Here is a 15,601-nt window from a genome sequence, read left to right as displayed (position 1 = left end):
TTACTCTTATTATTTAATAAAATGCCGTGTGGTATGTTTTAAATTAGAATTATGTACAGGTGCGGTTCACTTCACTATATCTGACATCTCAAGCCCTTTGTTTAAAACATTATTGTTATCTATACATATAATAAAATTGGAGTGTCTGTTTGTAGTATTAAAATAGCCCTTTTTTACTCTATGCATATTTATGTATACATAAACTTGCATGTAATGATATACGATACATACAAAATAATATTTTTTACAATTTTTGTCTGTCTGTTTGTTCCGGCTAATCTCTGGAACGCCTGGACCGATTTTGACGAGACTTTCACTGGCAGATAACTGATATGATAAGGAGTAACTTAGGTTACAATATTTTTTTTTAATTCAAACGCGTACACGGTCGCGGGCACAGCTAGATCAACAATAAATATTGTTGTATCAAATTATTTGTCAAATATCAGTACTTTTATAATATCTAATATCAGTTTAGGGTTTTTATTGAATAGATTTTTTTAAGAATAGACTTAACTTTTGTAAAGTATTTTTTTAATGCATTTTTGGCTCAAAAACCCTTTAAAAAGTTTCTTGAAAATGAAAATCAGAATATCGATCATTCTGTTACTTTGTACAAATTTTTATATTCTATGATACATAGTAGGAAGTTTAGTTAGTTTTAAACATATTCTGGTAAATGGGCATCTATTTGAAATTGTTTGCTTGTTGTCTATGTATAAAGTCGATAGGTATATATATAAACAGTAATTTCAATAATAAGCTGAATTAGTAATATACAGTTCGCAATATTATGTAAAAATGTTTAAGCCTGTAACTGTAGGTAAATAGGTCAATTTAAGAAATTCATATTCTCTTTCTTCGACCGTTCTTTGTTACATTCAAAATTTTAACCTCAAGTTACAACATATACAGGGTTACAGGTTAAGTCGACCGAAATCCTTTAAGAGAGAATAGATTCCATCATTCCTAACCGATTTGACTATGGAACCCCATATCCTAAACCTAACCCTTCTCAAGTTATTGGCCTTTGAATTTATTTTATAAAAATTACAGATTTTTTGTCGATTGCCCCTATATTTTTGTTTTGTGTCCCAATTTTGTATTCTTTTTGCTATTTTTGAGTAGAAGATTAGTTGCTTTATTATTTTAAGCTTCAAAACTGCCAGTAACTATACCAAATGAGTCGTAGTAGACAGTCAATTGTTAAAAAAATAATAACATTCAAAAAAATATATTTTTTATTTGTAAGATATCTTTAAAAAAGTATATGACAGATGTACTGCAGATAAGCTAAAAAATATCTACGGCTCTTCAGCTTTCCGATAAGGTATAATAACATAGGGTGTTATTAGAAATTTTGGAAAAAAGCTTTAAACAAAGACGCCCGAGTAACGAACGTTAAGCCGCTCGCAGCGCCTATTGTCCTGCAATGAGTGCGAGCGGGACATGTTTCAATGAAAATAGGTACGAGAAGGATAGCTAAAAACTATTTTGTTGTTATTGTGTGTGCTTTTTGGTAATTCCTTAATTCCTTATTCAGTCTACTTACGCGATTCGTCCGTGGTAGATGCGATACATAGTGCTCTTGGTTTTTTACTCCATTTGGCTTGTTTTCTGGACTGTTACTTCCTATCCGTGATTGTGCTTGTTGGCTGAACCTTGATTTGTGCTTCTGATTTGGAACTGTTGAAAATGCCGACCTTTACAAGTGAAGAATATGCTGATATTCTGATTTGTTATGGGTACTGCAACTGAGTATCTTCCCGAGCCCGTGAAGAATACATAGTACGTTATCCTGACCTTCGTATACCGGATATTAGTGTCTTTCACGGAGTTTATCGGCGAATTAGAGAGACTGGCTCTGTTTCAAGACGACGTACAGACGTAGGTAGATCACGAATTCATGACGACGACGAAGAGCAAGATAATGAGATAATTCCACGATTTCGACAGGATCCCACTACGTCAACTAATGTTGTTGCTCGAGAACTTGGACTCTCACAGTGGAAAGTGTGGTTTACCAGACCAGCAGTATGCACTATACTGCTGGTCTCTAACCCTACCACTACACGCCAGTACATGTCATCGAAGAAGGAGATCCTGCGAGGAGACTAGACTTCTGTAGATTTATGCTCAACACAGATTTAGAAGATCCGTTGTTATTTAGAAGAATCTTGTGGACTGATGAGACGTCATATTCAACAGTTCCAAATCAGAAGCACAAATCAAGGTTCAGCCAACAAGCACAATCACGGATAGGAAGTAACAGTCCAGAAAACAAGCCAAATGGAGTAAAAAACCAAGAGCACTATGTATCGCATCTACCACGGACGAATCGCGTAAGTAGACTGAATAAGGAATTAAGGAATTACCAAAAAGCACACACAATAACAACAAAATAGTTTTTAGCTATCCTTCTCGTACCTATTTTCATTGAAACATGTCCCGCTCGCACTCATTGCAGGACAATAGGCGCTGCTAGCGGCTTAACGTTCGTTACTCGGGCGTCTTTGTTTAAAGTTTTTTTCCAAAATTTCTAATAATACCCTATGTTATTATACCTTATCGGAAAGCTAAAGATCCGTAGATATTTTTTAGCTTATCTGCAGTACATCTGTCATATACTTTTTTAAAGATATCTTACTAATAAAAAATATATTTTTTTAAATGTTATTACTTTTTTAACAATTGACTGTCTACTACGACTCATTTGGTATAGTTACTGGCAGTTTTGAAGCTTAAAATAATAAAGCAACTAATCTTCTACTCAAAAATAGCAAAAAGAATACAAAATTGGGACACAAAACAAAAATATAGGGGCAATCGACAAAAAATCTGTAATTTTTATAAAATAAATTCAAAGGCCAATAACTTGAGAAGGGTTAGGTTTAGGATATGGGGTTCCATAGTCAAATCGGTTAGGAATTATGGAATCTATCCTCTCTTAAAGGATTTCGGTCGACTTAACCTGTAACCCTGTATACTATAAAAAATCAGTACAAAATTATTTCAACTTAAAACCGTAATAAAAAAAAGTCGTGTGGGAAGGGAGATTCGCGTGATTCAAAACACTAGATTCAGACCAAGTACCAATTATTATTACCTACTGAGAACATTCTGCCACAGATGTTACTATCCACAAATCATTAACGGTTTAAGAAGGTCTCTTAACAGCAGTGAGCCTCTTAACTAATAACTAAAAGTACTTGAAACGTATCTTTAACGAATGCAAAAGGAAAAAAGGAGATAAACATGAAACAAAGACGGTGTGTTCCCACAGTGGTTTGGAGCAGGACGCTGTGCAAGAAGCGTTGGAGGCCTGTCCCGCGTGGAATGCGGACAGGCAGATTCGCAGGGATCGGCGTTGAGGGCCGTAGTCACCTTCTGTAAGACCATCATGGTCTAGAAGTAGATAGTGGAGCGGGAATCCGAACAGGATCGGCCAGATCCAGCCAGATCCTGATTTGATCCTGCGGAGACGATTAAGGCGTCTTCTTTTCCCTCCCACTGCACCGGCGTCCGAAGCCAAAAAATAGGACTTGATTTTTGGGTTGTGGACGCGTGAGGGGGCGGGGGGAGCTATCGGTTCCTATTTCAGATGGCCCTGGGGAGGACGGTGCCATCATGGCCACATACTACCGTATTCATTAGCGAGGAATGTGTCGAGTGACAACATCTTCATCCCACGACAAGAGCTATGCCGATCTAGTAATCCTGGATTCTAGAATTCTGAGTATGTGAAACAAAAGACATTGGGTTTTTCTGGCAAGAAATTCCCAGCAGCAGCTTGGTATTTGTAAGGCTTGTACTATGAACTTGTGTTTACAATTCTAAAAATACGTAATGTTCAAAATAATTAATATAAATTACAAAGGTCGATATATTCTGCCAACGGATTCTTTTCTCTATGTAATAAATTATTTGATAATAAATATATGGTGATTGAACTTTAGCTTGTAGATGATAATATTTTGACGACGTTTATCTCTGTTTATTTCATCTTGCTGTTATTTGTCGCTTCACCGCAGAAGAGCTTACATCACTGTGATACAACCACTTTTTATTTAAACATGTTCAAAGTCATTAGAGATAAATGTATCAGATACAAAGCCAAAAATTATTTAAAAATACATAAAAATGAAAGATTATTTTCGACAAGCAAGGGCAAGGAATTGGTCACTTCAGCTGACGTAGTCATTATTGGTAAGTACAATTTCAAAGTGATGAAATACGCTTGATAAAAATAATGTTTTTTTTTTTCAAAGGTGATAAGCTTATCAATTTAAAAAGAAATCTATTCATCAAAATACTTATTAAAACGAGAATGCCGCTGGTCGATGTAACTACAGTCGCTAGGAATATAATATCTTAGTACTCATAGTTAGTGGTGCATTGGTTATGTAAGAAATGCTTAACATTTGTAACAGTACCAATGTATATACACGGTAGTCTTAACATAATATGTTAAGGAAAAAAAGTTACTATTGTTATTATAATTATATATATACTAGAATAAGTGAGGCACCCGAGCAATCATGATGGTTTAAATCTCTTAAAAATAAAAGCTTTTGTAAGATTTGTATAAAAGCTTAAAAGAATAAAACTTTTGTGCGTCGCAAAACACATAAAACTACGAACCGGCTCACGCGCATGAAACTGTGATATCTCTAATGCTTTTCTTGTTTGATTACCTGTTGACTTCCAGGCAGGATATATTAATTTAATAATTGTATTAACTTAAAAAGTAACTAACATGACTGTATTTTTTTAAATGTTGAAAAAGAGTAACTACTGAGTTTCTTGCCGGTTCTTCTCGGTAGAATCTACTTTCCGAACCGGTGGTAGCTTCACTTAATTGTTAAATGACGATTCAAAAGTGCTTGTAAAAGCCCACTTGAATAAAGTATACTTTGATTTTGATTTTGATTCCCTCACTTTGAAGTCAAAGACAGGATATCATCTCCGGAATACGCACTTCATTTTTATAATGGTATGCATTAAAAAGTTTATCAATATTTTATACGCTACTGAAAATAAGAATTATAGTTGTCCGTCCCGACTTCTCGCCGATAAAATTTTACGAAATTAAGTTTAAATTTCTGAAAAAGATATTGTAGGTGGTCTACGTCGCGTAAAGAATATCTATGCTTAATATCATGTCAATCGAAGTTTTCGGATATCTCGTGATCTATGTGTCACTGGTATTTCGATTATAAAAATATCGAAAAGGTTTAACGTTTAACGATATTTTTAATTATGTCGAAGAATTTATATATGCCTCTATAATCATAGGGTTCGTATGTACCTATTGTGTATAAAGCCCTTCTTAATATAAAAGAAATGTAATACAGTACCTACCAATGACATTAACAACGCCATGCTTTTCCACTAAAAACGTAAAAAATATATGATAGGTCATAATATTGGTATACTCAGCTCCCCTAACGACTGAAATGTTGTATAATTTTATTTCTTATTCCTTGATACATCATCTGTTCTATCCACTGAACTCTATCAGAAAGATTAATTACCTGGTAGATAAATAAACCACCTAATATGATAGTAGACTTTAAACATAAATAAATAACATTTAATGCTAATAACCGGTCATTGCGATCTAGATCAGAGGTCATGTAAAATTAATTCTAATCACTACCTATCTATTTTAGACTTTGCTTCTGTCAACATTATCTAAAATATATACTTTCCAGGTATATGTAGATACTTACAACGGTTGTAATGTTCGTCACAACTCAAATACTAATACTACGCGTGCATCTTATTTTGCATAACAACTAATTAATTAATAGTAAACAGTAAGTTACAAACTGACGGTTGTTATCAAAACAAGTTCAGGAATACACAATTATCTTGCAATAATAATAATCGAACAAAGAACATATTAGACATGGGAACTTTATACAAATTAATGGTAATATCAATCTTACATCATAGATTCAAAATACATATTACTATAAATGTCTTAAAAAAATTATAGCTGTTATAATGAATATTAATGAACACAAGCAGGTACCTACTTAAGTATTGTTCTTCCCTATTTCGGTTAATTGTTCCACTTACATTGACTAGCGAAGCATACGCTACAAAATGGTTTGTAGAAGCTATAATCAAAACAGGTCGAGCTTTTGTTGTTATTTGATAAAGTGAGATCACAGTAGTTAATAAAAGAGAATACTTTTGTTTTAATTTGTTTCAAATTCGTATCTCGCCTGCTTCTGTTTTAATATTAATATGTGGAGACTTAATTCTTTCAATTTAATCTCTTAAATATTTCAATTATTTATTTTATGAAAAATGCATGTACATATATTTAATAGAAAAACATTTGAAGTAGAATGAAAGAGGATAACTTCGCACCGTTGCAACTTTGGATTCAATTGTCGGTTTTCTTCTTCGTATCGCAGTCATCATTCCATTTGTGGAGGATTTATCGATCATTTCAGCCTCTTGAAATTGTTTGTTTTTCACTTTAGTTATTAGACTTTTGAATAAGTCTATTCTGCTGAAATATCGTGACTTTATGGTGACATTTTCTTACCAAATTAATGGAGGACCCAAGGACAGGACTAGCTATTATACGCGGGAGAGAGCACAAGTTGTTTTGCAAACACAGCTGCATTGTTTGCTTCCTTAGTATCGAAATCCGATGGAATAAAAATCAGACCTGGCATGGGATAAAGCAGACATAGATCCGAGGTTAGGTTCTGTAACTATAGGCAGCTACCGAGAATAGCTGCTACGCTTATGTCAATTGATTTAAAGAGGTCCCTTTTTGACTCTATCAGATAACAGATCTCGAGGACCTATATACTAAATACCGGATAATATTTTAGGAGGTGGAGTTGCTGGGTGTAATACACTATACCAACTATCAAAGCGAGGTGTGAATGCGGTGTTACTGGAAAGGAACAAGTTAACCAGTGGAACGACATGGCATACAGCGGGTATGTAGTTTTTTATTAATGTATAAAATATAATTGTGTATAATGCTATATATTAGTAATTAATAGCCATACAAGCGCGCGATAAAATAACATTTAAAAAAATAGAATAAAAGCCGAATTCACAAACAAATTTGAACCATAATAATTATCTTGTACATATACATATATGTTATATTACATTCTCGTATGTTGTATATATATCACTCTTGATAACAAATGTGCAATTCAAAAGACATAGGTAGATATTGTAAATGTAAATATATCCTTCATGTATTTACCTACATTTATTTATTACTTGATGAAATTTTATATATCATTTACAATTTATATATGTGATATTTTAGGTTTAGTATGGTCGCTTCGACCAAGCGATTTGGAGGTTAGGTTGCTACAAGATTCAAGAGATGTATACAGTTCATTAGAGAAAGAGACTGGAGATTACGCAGGATGGATAAATAATGGTGGAATGTTTATATCTCGGAGTCGGGTAAGGATATTATTATTGTTTATTTGATTTTAAGAAAATTACTGAAAGAGCTTTGTGTTTTTGGGTAGGTAGGCGCATTTTTGGGTAGGTACTAAACCACAAGTCATATATTCTACCGCTAAACACCAGATATTAGGAGCTAAAATGTTATCTCTCTTGAGACAACAGCTCAAGAGAGATAACATTTTAGCTCCTAATGTTGGTGGCGCATTGGTGATATAAGGAATAATTCATACTTTTTAAAGTACCAATGTCTATGGAAGGGGTGTTCACTTGTTTTGCTGGCAAATGGAATAGGCTATGGCTAATCCACCTACTTTTATATGACATAAAAAAACAACATTAATTATATCCACTTACGAGTAGTGTTTACGAGTACGTTACGTTAAGTTACGTGTTTATAAGTACGACTTTTTCCGCTGAATAACTGCGTTGAGAGAATTGGATTTTGTATATTTTATGCAATGGATTTCATCGTTTTATACATGAGACAAAAATAAGTTGTATAGGCACAAATTCTAACTACGACTTAGCCATTTATCTGGAAAAGATATAAAGATTACTGTTACATTTTTAAAAACTTTATATTTTAAAGAAATTAATAATTGATGTACAAATGTTGTTTAGCTTCCATATATGATATGCAAATATCTACATTTTTTTTAGGTGCGTACGGAAGAATATCTAAGGTTACACACTTTAGGAAAATCGATGGGCATACCGAGTGAAATATTAGATCCAAATGAGGCTCAGAAACTGTTTCCTCTTTTAGACCCATCTGTTTTCAAAATGGCGTTATACTCACCACTAGATGGAACCATAGATCCAGCAATGGTTTGCAATGCTCTTGTTAAAGTTGCATCCAAAAACGGCGGGAAGGTAAGTTTTTGGAAATAAAACGGTCTTATTTTGCTTATTTTTTTACTTAAATATTAAAATAATACATACTTTCAGATATACGAAGATTGTCCCGTTATAGATGTCCATTATGCCCATAATTTACTCGGAAGTAAAGAAGTGACTGGCGTTCATACTGAAAAAGGTTTTATTAAAACGAAATGTGTGGTGAATTGCGGAGGTAACCATTAAAAAAATTTAAAAATTTACAACAATACAAAAAAGTATTAAAAATTGTACAGCTTATTGTGTATTATAAGAAACTTATAAGACACTTCTTAATTTAGTATGTAAAATAATCTATCTACATACGTATTTATTTTCAGGTGTATGGGGCCCACGTATAGCAAGATTTGCTGGTGTACCATCTTTACCAATAGTACCATTTAAGCATGCTTACGTTGTTTCCGATGGTATACCAGAAATCCGAGGCTGTCCAAATGTCAGAGATCACGATGTTAACCTATATTTCAAGATACAAGGCGAAAGTTGTAACATTGGGGGATATGAAAAAAATCCTATTATGCTCGATCAGGTTAGCCTATTTTCTAAAAAGTACTTATTATTTAATAATCATTAACGTATTTACATAGCTGCGAACAGCCACTTCACAATTTATTTAGACATTGATTTAGTTGGTAGACTGTCTTACATTTTTTTTCTTCGTTTGAGCTTCCAATACTTATCAATACAGTTATTTTTGTATATATCTTTCCATTAATTTATATGTAATTTATCAGGTTCCAGAACACCAACATTTCCACCTTTACGAATTAGATTGGGATGTGTTTAGTGTACACATGAATAGTGCAACTTCACTATGTCCCAAGTTGGCAAAAATTGGCATTAAGAGTACAGTATGTGGCCCGGAATCGTTCACACCCGACCATAAACCATTGATCGGGGAAGATTCTAATGTCTTTGGTAAGTTTCATTTTGAATAAAAGTTACATTAAAGACAACTTTCAAATAGTTTCTGGTCCTTACTAAAGTTTTTTGAAAATAATAACTCGTGAAATTTTCAATAAAGTACCTAGTATATACAAAATATAATATTTAGATCATTATCAATACAAAAATACATTATTTATTAGGACTGTACCACAACTGCGGGTATAACTCGGCTGGAATGATGTTTTCTGCCGGTACTGCCATACAACTGGCAGAATGGATCATCAGTGGAAGGTAAATTTATAAACTTCAGCTCTGCTATTGCAATTTTGAATTTTCTTGCCAAAAAATTAACCAATATATAAACCGACACTTTCTCGTATAATAAATAGGAATACTTACAACATTATATCGATCAGATACCTATTATTATAAACGTGTTGTCTTATCTGCGAAAATTTAGTAGATTTCGACGTATGGTTCACCCTTTGGGTTATCGATGTATTCTTATTTTATAACATATGTTTACGGCCTAGTTTATGACGTTCCAAGATTGCTAATTTGTTTGTAATATTGTAAATACTTAGATAAATAATATTAATTATAAACATGACATTATCGTGTTGTTATTAAACATGAGTAGAAAGTTAGTGCGGAAGTTAATTTTAAACTAAACGAATCGCTGTTTCAGGGCTCGAGACCACTGTATTGTTTATAAGATTAAAAAATACATAAGCGTACAAAACGAAAAACTGTATTCTTTAAAACTTTTTGCTTTGCCAATATAATCATTAGAAATTGTAATAAATATATTATCCAATGTGTCAACAATATTGTGGAAAGTATATTTTGGCCTTTTATGCTCTTAAAAATGAACAACAAATACGATATTTTAGTTAAAATGATTAAGAATAACTTGCTTTGTTATTTTACATGTTCGTATGTTTAATATTTTGTATAATAATTAATGTATTTAGTAACAATGGCAGTCATTCATGTTTCTAAGCTGCTTATGAGTCATTACGAATGATTGATTTCGCATGTAAACAAAACAACTCGCTGTCTATAATTGAACAGGACGGGTTCGAAGTGGTTATGGCACCATAACCCAAATACGGCTGGTTAAAAAAAGAACAATTATTCAAAATAATATTTTTTTCTGCTCAGCATCACAAGCAGTCATAAATAATGTTTCATCCATATCACCAAAGTTATATATTTTTAGTCCGCTTATAAAAGCCTCGTTGTAATTAGTCTGTTATTGCAATTATGGGATTAATATTTCACGATTTTGTTTTACATCTAAGCACTTTCATAAATTTACGAATAGGTACAAATAGCATGTTAATGTTTATATAACTTTGTCAACTCATACATACAATTTGTTTACTCTTCAGACCACACTACAACATGTTCGCCTTCGACGTATGCCGTTTCACTCCCGGCCAATTATCTCGTGCTCATTGGGTGCGGGAGAGCAGCCACGAGTCTTACGTCCGCAACTACAGTATAGTGTTCCCCAACGACGAACCCCTCGCCGGCCGAGACGCCAGCCATGACGCCTTGCACCAAGAGCTCATAGATGACGGAGCGGTGATGCAAGCGCGCGCTGGCTGGGAACGACCTGGTTTCTTCATGCCAGGCGAAAAGGTATGGAATTTAATATATTTTGAAGACGGACGTAAGATTATCTTATGCTAATAGTCGAATGCGGCATCGCTCGCGTTTAAGGGTGTTAGTTTTTATGCGTTGGGCAAAAAGTGTCCTTTATTCTTGGAGTTCAAGCTTGCTTCATACCAAATTTCATTAAATACGGTTCAGCGGTTTGGTCGTGAAAGGGCGACAGACTTACTTTCACATTGATTGGATAAAATTAATGTTTCTTATAAATTTGGCGTCTTCGTATTGGTTTATTTGGTGTTACTCGTATTTCAGATCCGAGTTCAACAATACGATTGGGGCGGTGTCAATGAATATCCCAGAAATTTGGATCAGCGTTACGAAGAAATTCTTAAAGGAGATTACACGTTTGGCTTCTCGAAACATCATGACATAGTAACTATTTATTTTTTTATAGTTTTATAAAAGAACCAGTAACCGTTGCAGCTTTATCAGCAGCTTCTGTCGTCTTAGTTATTGGCAGACCAAATTGCAAAATCAAAGGAAGAAATAAAGTAAGATAAATTATTTCATTGTGGAATGGTACCATTAGGTTTTAGTAACATTTCCTTAGGAAGTTCGTTACTTAAAAATACTTTCGAAAAACAATATTTTCTTAAATCCAAACTTTTATATACAATGGTATTACACCAATATTCATGGCAAAATTTAATAAGATGGAGAACGGAATTAATTCGTACTGAAACGGTAAATTGGATTATTGCAATTCGGTATAGGGTATTAGGAATTCTATCCTATCCTAATAGTATGTATATACTATCCTAATAGTATGTGTTATTCGGCCGAATACCGAATATTAAAAAAAATGGCCGAATAGACCGAATACTGAATAGTAGCCGAATATTCGTGACATCTCAAATGTAAATATTTGCTTATATCTTTTTAGATAGGTTCAGAGGCTTTGGCTTGTAGAAATGCAGCAGCATTATTCAATATGTCATATTATGGAAAATTTTATTTGACGGGACCCGACGCCCAAAGAACCGCTGAACTAGCCTTCACAGCTGATCTAACAAGGAAAGCCGAAAGGTAATTATTCTATTATCTAATGATCCTGTCTGAATAGTGTTATATTAGTTTAGTCTCAATATCTCATTACCTTCAATCTATTGAAAATAAACCTTAGAGGCGAACATTTGGAACATATTTCTTCAAAAGCACAGATTTTCATATATTATCCGAAATTTCTGACAGAACACAAGATAAACATCTAGGGTCGGTATGAACATATACCACATACTTGCGTAAATATATAATTAAATAATTTATAATAATTTCCTCCTCCTTTTTGAAGTCGGTTAAAAAAGTTTTATGTCTACGAAACCATTTCTATCATTGCTGCTACGAGTATATTTAAAAACATTTCAATAATTTAATTTTTTTTCTGTTTTAGATTAGTCTATACTCTACTCCTGAATGAAAAGGGCGGAGTTGAGGCGGATTTAACAGTTAGTATTCTTGACGGAGGCAGCGGTTCATTACATGAACCTATATTTAAAGTAAGTTTACATAGATATATACTTCATAAGAAAGCCTTCAGAGCAAACATTTGCGTAAAACATCACTTGGTGGTAGGGCTTTGTGCAAGCCCGTCTGGGTAGGTACCACCCAGTCATCAGTTATTCTGGAACCTACACATCTATTATTAGGAATAGTTAATATTTCTTACAACGTCATTGTCTATGGGTGATGGTGACCACTTACCATCAGGTGGCCCATATGCTCGTCCGCCAAACTATACCATAAAAAAAACATACTGTAATTTCAAAATGCATGAAATCATTTTTAATTTTATTTAAGATTTATTTATATACATGTTCTTAGATATGCTGAATATGGTTGATATGTTTTCAGGGTCGCGGATACTACGTTGTGACGAGTGGTTTCAGCGCAAGCCACACTGCAGCAATTCTCCGCCGAATCATACACAAAAACAAACTCAGAGCAAATTTGACAGACGTCAGTAAACAGCTTTGTATTTTAGGTATACAAGGCCCGGACAGGTAATTGAGTGTCTATAAATAAATAAACAAAAACAGTTTAGTTCCTCTTTCTCCTATTTTGAGCCAATCCTTCTTAATGGGCTTGTCTTTTTATTTAATCAAAAAAATGGTTTCCTCACAATGTTTTCCTTCACCGAGCACGAGATGACTTATGAGGACATGAATATTCAGTGGCACTTGCCTGGGTTTGAACCCGCGATCATCGGTTAAGATATACGGCACTACTCTACCCACTGGGCTATCTCAGCTCTATATAGATAGTAACGATACATTAATGAAATGTTAAATATAAATTTCATATTTTAATTAAATTTTTAAATATTACAGTCAGCGCATTCTGCAGCGATACACTGACGCTGGTCTTTCAAACGATGCATTCCCCTTACATACGCACCGAAGTATTAAAGTCTCGAATGCGCCTAATACTCCAGACAATAAGGCTTATACTTGTCGAGCTCTGCGTGTGTCTTGGGCGGGTGAGCTGGGCTGGGAACTTCACATTCCGTCCTCCCACGCCGTGCAAGTCTATAAGGCTTTGAGTAAGGCTAAGGGTCTGAAGAACGCTGGGTGGAGGGCGTTGACATCTCTTAGCGCGGAAAAAGGTAAACATAATAATATTATTGAACTTTGAAAACCAGACAGCGTAAAAAATCATTTACTAAGATATGAAAGATAGAAAATTAAGCAGTTAAGTTTATCCTGTATCTGTCACAGGGCTTAGTATTTGAAATAGTTTTAAGGTTAATCCGTCCCTGCAAGTTTCCTGAAACTGAAATTTAAACAAAATAAGGACATTAAATAGATATTTTCAAAAATTGACAATTATTCTCAAAATAAATATTACTTTTTTTCTTTAATAAAAATAATAATAAAAAAATGTATCCAACACAATTTTGTGTTGGATACATTTTTCGAAATACAATACATTTTTAGTGTATTTTCTGTTATTTTTAAATATTTATTGATTAATTTTAGGTTTTCATTTATGGAACGTGGATTTGAGAACTGATGACAATCCAATAGAAGCAAATATGGGCTTCACCTGTCGTAAAGATGGCGAGTACATTGGAAATGAATTTGTCACTAAAGCTAGAAAGAATGGAGTGACCAAGAAATACGCTTTCCTGACCCTCGATGATAAGGTAAAGTATGATTTAATATTTATGATGATAAATCGTTGTCTATGGTGTACCCAAGTATGTTTTGAAGTTTTATTGTTATGTTATGCGTAATATGTTTATTAATTACAAGTATTAGAAAAAATGATTTCGATTAATTTAAGTGGATTTATTCAGTTAATAACTTTGGAAGACTTGCCATCCACAATCAATTTTCCTTTGAAAATTCTTCAAAGCAGATTATTTTAAACGGTTTTTCCACATTCAGATATTTTTTGATAATCATTTAGTCGTTCTTAAACTATTTTTTAAAAGTAATTCTGCACATAACATGATGGCCAGCCATAAGAAACTTGTTTATTTTTTTTAAATTTATATTTGTATTAATTGTTTATTAACAATTTTTAACAATAATTAAATATATTTCAGGTGGCACTATTCGGTCAAGAAGCCATATTTAGAAATGGCGAACCCGTCGGTTACGTGCGGAGGGGAGATTATGGGTTTTTCATTGATAAATCCATTGGAATTGGTTACATAACCAACAAAGGCGCAGTGGTCACGAAAGAGTACTTAAAAGAAGGCAATTACGAAATTGAAGTTATGGGGAAGAGGTATAAGGCTAACCTACATTTAAGATCGCCTTTTGATCCTAGCGGTCAAAGGCTTCTCGGAAATTATGGGGAATTAGGCATGGATGAAAACACGCACGAACCGCACGCTGGTCAAAATGAGAGAGCGGGTGGTAGCGAATAGTGATCTCAGTTTAAATAAAAAATTAGCGTATAACTGTTTCTGTTTTTTTGTTGCTTGTTATCCCTGTTCAGATATTGTCTTATTTTCCGATCTACGCAGACTATAAGCCCTACATAGGTCGGAGAACTCTGTAATAGTTGGCCCAATCAACTGTAGACCCTATTCATACGATATAGCCTTTTGATGTACTATCAAATTTAATCGATACCTACAAAATAAAACTAATCAAAGATATTATACAGATGACATATAGAATTTTTTTTTTTACTAATTTTAATTTTTACTTTGTATAATTATTATCATATTAATGCTTCAGTCAGTTCAGGAGTTAATACCTGTTGACTTCCAATCAGGATATATTAATTTAAATAATTGTATTTAATTAACATGACTTTGTATTTTTTTTAAATTTGAAAAAGAGTAACTACTGAGTTTCTTGCCGGTTCTTCTCGGTAGAATCTACTTTCCGAACCGGTGGTAGCTTCACTTAATTGTAAAATGACGATTCAAGAGTGCTTGTAAAAGCTTACTTGAATAAAGTTTTGAGTAAAAATAAAAAAAAAAACTTGATCAATATACTAGTTAAAAGAAAAACTATAAAAACTAGTTAAAATAATGATTTATGTTTGTGTACTTAGAGACGCATATATTGTATTCAGGAAATGTGTAGATCAGTGCAACCTCGATCTAACAAATCGAAAGGGAACAAGTAAATATTCGTTATATCAAGTGATTCGTTGCACTGAGGTTTATTATGTTGAGGTTAGGTTGGTCTATAATTCGTTATAACGAGATAAAAAA

At 33.5% G+C, this 15,601-nt stretch overlaps 1 protein-coding gene across 1 annotated transcript; it reads left to right on the top strand.

Annotated features, from left to right (window-relative positions):
- Positions 1-4,003: 4,003 nt before the first annotated feature.
- Positions 4,004-14,833, top strand: LOC124541659 (sarcosine dehydrogenase, mitochondrial). The gene is made up of 16 exons (XM_047119589.1): positions 4,004-4,206; positions 6,858-6,968; positions 7,313-7,455; positions 8,122-8,334; positions 8,410-8,533; positions 8,679-8,887; positions 9,093-9,276; positions 9,447-9,537; positions 10,641-10,893; positions 11,179-11,298; positions 11,810-11,952; positions 12,317-12,422; positions 12,778-12,926; positions 13,254-13,528; positions 13,902-14,068; positions 14,474-14,833. Exons 1-16 carry the CDS (start codon positions 4,074-4,076, stop codon positions 14,798-14,800), a joined length of 2,748 nt encoding a protein of 915 aa, XP_046975545.1. The 5' UTR covers positions 4,004-4,073; the 3' UTR covers positions 14,801-14,833.
- The last annotated feature ends 768 nt before the right edge of the window (positions 14,834-15,601 follow it).

The sequence above is a fragment of the Vanessa cardui genome, chromosome 2, assembly GCF_905220365.1.
Source record: "Vanessa cardui chromosome 2, ilVanCard2.1, whole genome shotgun sequence".
Lineage (NCBI taxonomy): Eukaryota > Metazoa > Arthropoda > Insecta > Lepidoptera > Nymphalidae > Vanessa > Vanessa cardui.
This window is presented reverse-complemented; position numbering and strand designations above follow the sequence as displayed.

Coding starts and splice junctions, on each gene's coding strand:
- LOC124541659 (XM_047119589.1), top strand. CDS start 4,074: ATGTTCAAAGTCATTAGAGATAAATGTATCAGATACAAAGCCAAAAAT. Junction 6,969..7,312: donor AACGACATGGCATACAGCGG/GTATGTAGTTTT, acceptor GTGATATTTTAG/GTTTAGTATGGTCGCTTCGA. Junction 7,456..8,121: donor TGTTTATATCTCGGAGTCGG/GTAAGGATATTA, acceptor CATTTTTTTTAG/GTGCGTACGGAAGAATATCT.